The sequence below is a fragment of the Mesoplodon densirostris genome, chromosome 10 (assembly GCF_025265405.1).
Source record: "Mesoplodon densirostris isolate mMesDen1 chromosome 10, mMesDen1 primary haplotype, whole genome shotgun sequence".
Taxonomy (NCBI): domain Eukaryota; kingdom Metazoa; phylum Chordata; class Mammalia; order Artiodactyla; family Ziphiidae; genus Mesoplodon; species Mesoplodon densirostris.
The window spans coordinates 65,703,543-65,713,048 of NC_082670.1; the positions used below are offsets into that span (position 1 = coordinate 65,703,543).

Consider the following 9,506-nt stretch of genomic DNA (forward strand, 5'->3'; position numbering starts at 1 on the left):
TCCTTGATTCATGTAGAATCAAATCCCTAAAGTACAATTCCCAGGTTACCACTGAGCTTCCATTAGGCTTCCCTCACTTGTGAAGGTGAGATCTGCCAGAGGTTCTCCAAGTGAGTATATTACTAATGATTAATCTGCCAAGTGAGTCCTGTTCTGGGTTGTTTAGGCCTAACGCAGTGGCATCATTGTGGATGCTAGGTCTTTAAGGGAGTCCAGTCACTGCTTTTCCCAGGCAAAAGTTGCTAATGTTCAAGTGACCCTCTAAGTGGGTGTGACTCCAGTAGCCAAAAAGGCACACTTACCTGTGTATTGGTCTAAGACAGGGGTTTAAATTGAGAGCACTATGCATTTACGGGGTGTGTGTGTGTCTGTGTGTGTAAAACTCCAGATTGTGTTCCTCAACAGGTAACAATTTAGCAGGAGCCTTGATTGTTTTCTAACTTAATCATCCATTCTCTGGAGGCCATAAACAGATGTCTCTATTTACACTTGAATTAAATTCCTTCTAATAACACTGTGCTAGATAGTAGGTGAGATGGCTTTATACATCCACAGGGCAAGACCATGAAAGCATTTTCTTCTCTTTCCCAGGTAAAAGCAAACTGCAATCGATTTCTATGGATTGCAATAATAAGGCATTGGCTAGATCAATTTCTGCATAACATTTGAGGGATGACAAAATTAAACCTGTCAGCTGGTGCTTTAATTATGCCTGCAACAACCTAAACCTCCTGTAATTTACTGAGAACTGCCAAGAGCAATCAAGTTTTTAAAATGGCCACAAGGGGGTGTGGAAGGACTACATACTTGCTCTAATCATCCCCTCCCTCTTCCCACCCTTTCTAGTCCTTACTTCCAAGAATCATCCCCTATATACCCTATGTTGTTTCATTTCAGCCATCTTAGTTTATCGAGTAGGTTGCTACTGATTCTCATAGTTTAATCTGAGTATCAGGCTAATGTTTCCTGAGTTTTTAGCAAGTTAATGGCAATTAGGCACTCATTGTGGATGTTTGTGACCAGGGAGTAGATGGGCCTTTTTCCTACTTCAGGGAAGTATACTGCTCTCTAAATCCTTGATGTTTTCCCCATGGAATTTGTCATGATCGACATGGATTAAAGTACTTTCTGATTTTATCTCCGCTCTCCTTTATGTTGTTCCTTGCCCAGTGACTGAGGAGGTGGGCCTCGGGTCCTGATAATGGACGAAAGACACATGGAGACAAACCTGGGGGTTACAGCTAGTTTCCTTCTGGACCATTCTGTCAGCTCAGAGACCCTTCAGGATAGAGCAGAGGGCTGCAGCAGTAGCTCAGCTTGGGGGTCAAGATCACTTAAATTCCCATCAGGGGATTTGAACTTTAGTCCCCTTTGTGCATTGAATGAATGGTGCTTATCTCTATGAAATTGCTTTCTGCATGAAAAGTAGTCTGCAGGTTGTTCACTGGTTTGGGATGAAGGCACCACGATTCAGATCATGCCCTCAGTTCATGGGCAGATCTATTGTTTCTCCTGCTAGGTTCAAAGTCAGACTTATGAGCTAATGGGTGAGCCACCCACCTCACACTGGCATCCTCACTGCCAATGCTGAGTTTAAATTGCCCTTTAAGTTCCCCATATAGGCCAGAGAATCCCCACAGGCCGCCATGTCATCTGACACAATGCCTGGATTAGGAACATCCAAGGACAGCTTGGTATTCCCTCCTCTACTGGCAGTAGTTCCACCCTGAATGGTTTTCCAGGAGTGAAGAAATACAGCCATTCCTCTGGTTTATGACTTTTCCTTTTCCAAGTTTCCACTATCCAGATGAAAAGGGAGTTAAAGGCCCGCATAACCTTGTGAAAGGAGCTGTCAATGCTGAAGGCGCCTTACATGGTTTTGTTCCTGCTTAATTCTGGCTGATTCACTTGGCCCCTTGATCCCAGACAAGCACAACGTTGCCTGGCTGTCGCCTGCCTGTCAAGCAGGGGCAGTTGGTTGCTGTCCACTGCAAGTGAGAATTCTTTGTTTTTAGATACGGCAGGGCCACGCCTGCCTCATTTCCTTCCCACATGGAATTCTGGCTTGGTGTGGGGAAACCTCACAGGCCCAGTGGAACAAGTTTATGTGGGCAATCTAATGAGCTTGATTTTTCCTGAGTTCTAACTGCCCATTCCTTCCGCTGCAGCCCAGCTGGTGACAGGAGGCACACAGAAGTCTGTTACCATTCTGTTTGTCTCAAGTTATTTTGGTTAACTGCATCCTGATTGGAACTAGAACTATTCCTTCCATAAGATCAGAGCTGCCCCCTTTCTAGGGTGGTTCAGAGAACAGCTCTTACTTGAGTTCCTGAACAGGAAGAGCAGGCTGCACCCCCAGGCTTTCCTCTGCCTTGTGTGGGGCCCAGATCTCGGGGGGACAAGATTGAGGGCAGAAGACATCGTTGCTATAGCAGCGGTTTACTCGGCTGTGCCTCAGCCAACCAAAGGTTAGTTTCCTACTGGCTTCACCAGGGCCTCAGCTGAACCTAGAGGTCTAGGGACAATCTACTAGTCCTCTACTCAGTAGTTTTCGTTTCGCACCGTCAAAGTACAGACCACTAAAAAAACTGCAGATCACAGTCTCCCCACACAGGAGACACAAGGAGATACCGTTTGGCTGCTTATTTTAACTGCATTTGTAGGGCGTATTCTCCCTCCTGTTACACAATGCCATCTAGTCCTTTTTGCAGACAAAGAGTGTTGCAGTCCCTGAAGTGGACAAGAACGTTGAGCTATGTCCTTAGGTATCTCTGAGGCTCCCAGACAGCTTTCCCACATGAGGGGATTTGACTTTGACTGGTTTCAGTAAAATTGCAGAAATCTGTAGCTATTTCCATTGCACTGCTCAAAAACAAGGGTGCAAGATACTGTTGTCGCTCCAAGGATGGGGACTGCCCTACAGGTGACAAGTCCAATCAGGTATCTGGGGCTCAAAGATTGAGGGATCAGAAAGAGATGCCACCCTCACAAAATCTAGAGTGAAGTATTACTCAAGGCTTTTGATCCCATCTAGTGGGAGTGGCCTGACACATGAAGTGATGGCCAAGAGCTTATCTGTGGGGGCCAAGAGGAGGGGCCTTTTTCTTTCCATCTAACGAGGTTTGCCTTGTCCTGTCCACCTTCTTGTTCAATCAATCTCAACAGTCAATTCTTTTCTGGGCATTACCTCAGATCTCCATAGATGAACTTCAATGTGCGTGTTAATGTAAATTTCTGCTTTATCATTTTCATAACGATTTCCACAGCACCTCTCAATGTGAGGTGGAATCATTACAAAATGTTACAGGTAGAAAAGTGAGGATTTCTCAGTTAAGTTGGAAAATTCTCCCATGCCACTTGATCTTCTTGGTCGTATTATACTGCTGTTTTCCAGAAATCAGCTTACCAAATTTGGCACTATATTCTGGTGTACTCACTTCTCAATATTCCCAGTCTTTCTTGATTAGAAGTACGATGGGGTGAGAATGTAACAAAACCTATTACTTAAGTATCCTTCAGAGGTAAACTCTGTGGGGGCTGATTTTGTTTTTCCAAAAGCAGCACCATTAAAACAGGAGGAAAGGTTAAGCTGGTACAGAATGCAGTGACATTTTTCACACCATTATCCCACTGCATTAAGCTAAAAAGCACACATCTACACAATAGTTCCCTTCTTATCCGAGATTTCACTTTCTGCAGTTTCAGTTACCCATGGTCCAAAACAAAAATATTAGATGGAAAATCCTAGGGATAATTCATAGGTTTTATATTGGGCTCTATTCTGGGTAGCGTGAGGAGATAGAATCTTGCACCATTCTGCTCCATCTGGGCGAGACATGATTCATCCCTTTCTCCAGCGTATCCACACTGTATATGCTATCTGCCGCTTAGTATAGGAAAAAACATAATATATATAGGGTTTGATACTATCTGCAGTTTCAGACATCCATTGGGGGTCTTGGAATGTATCCCCTTTGGATAAAGAGGTGACTACTGTAGATGTATTTCTCTGCCTTGGCTAAATGGTTTTAATGATACAGCTTGTGTAACTGAGCAAATAATCACAGCTCAATAAAAAGCAGAAGTCTGGAACTGAAGAGGATGAGCTGCAGAAATCTCGTAATTAAGAACTGTGAATTATCTTATTTCTCACCCTACCCCCAACACCCATGCACCACTGCCCTTGGCTCTTACTTCCTCTGGTGAATACCAAACCGTGACTTAGTGAAAGAACATGGCTTTTCTGGCTGGAAGCCCTTGGCTGGCACCCCAACTCTGTCACTTTCTAGCACTCTAGGGAAGTTAACCCTAACCCCAATGCCTTCCACCCACACTTGCAGGGCACTGCCTGTGACTAAGTTTATTTTATGTCAGGAACCTACTTTACTGTCATTTAGGAATAGACTTGTGTTGGCACCCCACTAACATAACCAATAAAAATAAATAAAATAATTCTCTGTGCTAATATGTAAGTTTAAACTATGCTTCATTTTCTTTTCAAAAATTTAACAGTACATTCCGGCAAATTCTTGGCTCTGAGTTTATCCTGTTTCTACTCATTTTTAAGTAAGTTAAGAACAAAATTACATATATAACAAAGGTTCTCCTCTAGCTCTTCACAGCATCTGAAATCAACTGGAAAGAATACACAGAATGAGACAATTATGAAAGACAAACTATATGTGTATATTACTTGCTTAGATTTGGGAGCCTAACTGCTCACAAAAGGATTCATACATTTTTTTTTATTGTTCAGCTGCAACATACATGGTTTAATACGACAAAAAAATTTAATCAAGTGAAAAGTAATAAACTGAACAATAAACAAATAAACACTCAAAACAAAATATTTTCCATTGGAAACATGTTAAGATGAATACGGGGTTTCATTACCATCTTACTGCAATTTTCTTATGTGTTACTAGCCTACATACCCCATGTTTTCTGTAATCATGCAGATGTGAATGGAAGTTTGAATGATTAAATAAATGAAAAGTCCGTTTACTGCAGAGAATCATTTCACAAGGCAGCCAAACTTGGTTTAGAGAACAAAATTATTCAAGAAATTCTCCACGTATTTAGGTTCATTTTAGAATCCATGAACCTTAAGCTGTTCCTCCTTGACAATGCCAACCTGCAAAATAAAATTTAATTTAGCAGAATCACTCTGGGTAACACATAAATTCATTTCTAAGAAGACAGAGCAGTCATTAAAAAGAATCACTGTTAACAGGTTACTGCAACACTATTTGTGGCATAAACTGTTAATAACAAAAACTCAACACATATTTGAATATCCTGACATTCCACAAAACATCCTAAATGGACACAGGAATGATCAGGTCATTCTAATGAAAAAATAAACTGGTACTCCTGCCCAAATAAGTACAACTAATGTGCTTCATTCACATGATTTTTTTACTAAGTCGGTAATAATTCACATTGCCCTTAAATACAATTTTAGAAGCAATCTCAAGGTTGTACATAAAGCACCCAATCACTCACCTCCAAGAGAAACTGGCAAATGTTTTTTCTTTGGTCACCTTGAAGCTGAATAACCTCTCCGTATTCAGGATGTTCAATCACAGTACCATTACAGGCAAATTTCTGAAGAAGTAGATTCAGCATAACTGAGTCAAATACCATGATATTTTACTTTCACCCTAAGATTATCTGGATGTTAATTAAGAGTATGAACACAGTTTCCTTGGGTCCAATCATTTTAACCCACACTGACGTCAAGTAAAAAGTGTGAACCGTAATCCTATTTAGAGGTGTGTGTCAATAACTATATTTTAATCTCTTCTTCCTAACACCTTTACCTTTTTGAAAGCTTTCACAAGTTTCTTCTTGTCATAATCATCTGCAATGCCCTGAACAGTAGTCAGTGTCTTTCTGCCGTTCCGTTGCTGGATTCTTATATGAATGTAATCCTCAGTCCCTGCCGGGAGTAAGTCGTCACCCTTAGTTGCATCAGCAAAGGGGTCTGCAAAGGGATACAAAAAAATCCAAAGCAAGAAAATATCTTTTAGTCAGTAATTTTCAGATACAGCTACGCTACAATCTAGAAACTCAGCAAAGAAGGTTCTAGTGCTTCTGCTTTCTTTCTGCAGGTGGGGATGTGGGGGAGTGATAAGGGTAGGGTATTGATAAAACCTACAAGGTACTTTCACAAAAAGAGATTTTAAACAGGTATGTCCACTGATATCGGAACAGAAAAACGTTGTTATAGATGTTATCGTTGAACACAATCCTCTAATGGGAGAAAAGAGATATTAAGACCTTAATTTTAGAGCCACTATAAAAATGTGCGTCATCTCGATTACATTCTGATGACAACAGAAACATTCACAGATGCCACCCCAATCATTTAACCCTAACTCTGCCTCGAAAGAAGTTCTATATATGTATATCAAGAGTAATTTTACGTATTACTACCCAAGTAGAGAAGACTGGCCCACTGCCCTGTAACAGATCAGAGGCCTGATCCGCAGCATCTTTTACTAAATGCGCCCGAGAGCAGCCACGAACAGCCCCGACCGCTAATGGACGCCGCTGCCCCAGCCCGAGCCGGCGTCCCCCTGGCGATCAGCAGGGCAGGTCTGCGGGCGGAACAGGGTCGCAGAGGGCAGAAGCGAGCGGCAAGAGGGTCCAGGAGCGGGCAGGGGGCGGCACGAGGCCCGCGGCCGGGGCTCCGGGGGCCGTCCTCGGAGAGGGGGTCGCCAGGGGCCCGGTCGCCATCTTCCGGGCACCGAAACAAAGCCCCACTCGGGGTGCGGGGAGGGCGGTCGGGGCCCTTTCGGGGCGGGGGTCCGGCGAGCGGCCCCGGCGAGGGCGGGCAGCGGCGGCTTGCCGGCCGAGAGGCGCGCAGGGGACGTGGGGGAACGGGAGGGGCGGCGGGGCGACCCGCTCTTACCGAAAGATTGGAGGTTCTGGATAGTGGACATGCGATACTAGTGTGAGGCCGGCGAGGGGATAAAATTCCTGCGGGGCCCGCCCGGATCACCGTGTCAGGAGGCGGTAGTGGCGAGAAAACGGAAATAAATAAGGAGACGCTTCGCCCCGGGGTTGGGAAGCGGCTGGGTCGGCGGCGGAAGCCGGGAGGAGGCAGGAAGAGGCGAAGGAGGAGGCGGAGGAAGAGGCGGCAGCGACGGATGCGAGGACGCGAGAGAAGAGGCGGCGCTGCGACTTCTCCGACAAAATGGCCGACGGAGAGTATTTAGCCGCGCCCGCCGCCCCTCCCACGTGACCCTCCCGCGCTTGGCGCCCTGGGACTTGTAGTTTTCACGAGGCAAGAGAGCCCGGAAAGCCTGGAGCGGGCGGGCTTCCGGGACCTCAATTCCCAGCAGGGAGTGCGCCCCCCAGCGGCGGGCGGCGGGGCCGGGAAGGGTCCAGAGGGCTGCAGAGCCATCTGGCTAGAGCTCGTAGGTCTAGAGCTGTACTCCCCGCGCTCTCGCAGGCTCTCCGTTGACTCTCCTTCTTTCGCGGCACAGTGGCAGCAACGAGTGTTCGGTGCTGGGGAGATAATCTCTGTCAGTCACCCTCGCTCGAGGCCTTGGGTAATGTAAGTGAAATCGGGGTACAGGAGCAGAACAAGGTCCCTAGTCCCGGCTTTCGACTTGATGGCTGCCCCTCAGCACCTCCCCTCCTCACCTCCCGCCTTGTCCGGTTGCAGGAACCCTGTTAGTCCCTACCAAGGGTCGAGGTGGGAGCCTCCTGCCCAGGATTGGGCTGCCCTCCGATTCCCTAGCGCGGTGGTTCTCAAACTCTAACGTGCATCTCCCCTAGGGCTTAATAAAATACAGACTGATAGATCCCAGAGCTTCTGTTTCAGGACGTCTGGGGTGTGACCCGAGAATTTGCAAATCCAACAAGCTGCCAGGAGATGCTGATGCTACTGGTGTGGGACCACAATTCAGAACCACTGCCCACCTTCAGCAGGGGCCTGGTATCCAGTGGGGCCACGTATGTCCCCCAGGTCGACCGAACACACCAGAAAATCAGCCCATCAACTTAAATACAGAACCGTGAGCAGGAAGGTTAATTGACAGAAAGTTGATTGATACCAGAACAGTAATATCTTCCTATCAAGCTAAACACAGGAGAACAAACCTGAGACTATGGGAATGGGCTCACCCAGGCAGGTGCACAATTGTCAAACTTGGTTCGCTTTCTGGAAGCAAAGAGATAGACTAAAAGTTCGGGATTCTTTTTTTTTTTTTTTTTTTTTTTTTTGCGGTACACGGGCCTCTCACTGTTGTGGCCTCTCCCATTGCGGAGCACAGGCTCCGGACGCACAGGCTCAGCAGCCATGGCTTGCGGGCCCAGCCGCTCCGCGGCATGTGGGATCTTCCCGGACCGGGGCACGAACCCGTGTCCCCTGCATCGGCAGGCGGACCCTCAACCACTGCGCCACCAGGGAAGCCCAAAAGTTCGGGATTCTTAACCTTGTTTTGTGCCATGGAAGTCTTGTGAAGCCTATGGACCCCTTCTCAGAATAATGCTTTAAGTACATGAAATAAAACATGTAGGATTACAAAGGAAACCTATTATACTGAAATTAAAAACAGTACATTGATAACAATAGTATTGCTGCTTTTTTTTTTTTTTTTTTTTTTGGCGTTACGCGGGCCTCTCACTGTTGTGGCCTCTCCCGTTGTGGAGCACAGGCTCCGGACGCGCAGGCCCAGCGGCCATGGCTCACGGGCCCAGCCGCTCCGTGGCATGTGGGATCCTCCCGGACCGGGGCACGAACCCGTGTTCCCTGCATTGGCAGGCGGACTCTCAACCACTGCGCCACCAGGGAAGCCCCATAGTATTGCTTCTTTACTAAAGCATTAATTAACAAGATCTAGCAGCAGGTCTCACAAAGGCTGGAATTTCAAAAAGGTGGTAAACAAAAGATATTTTGAGATGTCTGTAGCATCAGAAGTGTAATATGAAAATATCTGTGACTTCTATTGGTGCAAAGTTACAGATCCTTCAGGTACTACTGGGATGTTGCCAGTATTCATAATGGAGGAAAGGCTAAATTTGGGTTAGAGGTTAGTGAAAATGTAGGTGGAGTCTTTTTTCCCATCCAATTTTAGGAATCCCCCCACCCCCGCAATTTTAACCATGGACCAAGGATCTGCAGACTCCAGGTTAGGAATACCAGGATTGAATAATCTTTAGTGATTAACTATGATGATAGGTACCATTTATTGAGTGCATACTATTTGCCTGTTGTAAGCTTTATACACAGTATTGTTAATCTTCATAGCCATTCTATAATGTAGTTATTACTCTGTTTATACTCATGTAGAAATGGAGGCTTTCATGGGTTAAATAATATCCCTAAAAAAATCAAATTTTCGACTCTCAGGAATTTAACTGCATTTTTGGTCTTTTAGTCCTGATTTAAATGAATAACACTTTTATTATCCAAACTAAAGTGTAAAGTTTTAGAGCTGGTTCTAAAACAAGGAGAATCAAACATTTTTTGTTGTTCATTTGTTGATTACACC

General features: G+C 45.5%; 1 protein-coding gene across 1 annotated transcript; it reads right to left on the minus strand.

Annotated features, from left to right (window-relative positions):
• Positions 1–4,662: 4,662 nt before the first annotated feature.
• Positions 4,663–7,202, minus strand: EIF1B (eukaryotic translation initiation factor 1B). Its single transcript, XM_060110109.1, has 4 exons — positions 6,917–7,202; positions 5,823–5,986; positions 5,506–5,607; positions 4,663–5,134 (listed from the first exon to the last, which is right to left on the minus strand). The coding sequence occupies exons 1-4, from the start codon at positions 6,945–6,947 to the stop codon at positions 5,090–5,092; spliced, it is 342 nt and encodes a 113-aa protein (XP_059966092.1). The 5' UTR covers positions 6,948–7,202; the 3' UTR covers positions 4,663–5,089.
• Positions 7,203–9,506: the final 2,304 nt, after the last annotated feature.

Excerpts from the sequence above, each read along its gene's own strand:
- EIF1B (XM_060110109.1), bottom strand. The coding sequence starts at position 6,947 with ATGTCCACTATCCAGAACCTCCAATCTTTCG. Across the intron at positions 5,987-6,916 it reads CCAGAACCTCCAATCTTTCG|ACCCCTTTGCTGATGCAACT; the intron begins GTAAGAGCGGGT and ends ATCCCTTTGCAG. Across the intron at positions 5,608-5,822 it reads TTGTGAAAGCTTTCAAAAAG|AAATTTGCCTGTAATGGTAC; the intron begins GTAAAGGTGTTA and ends CTACTTCTTCAG.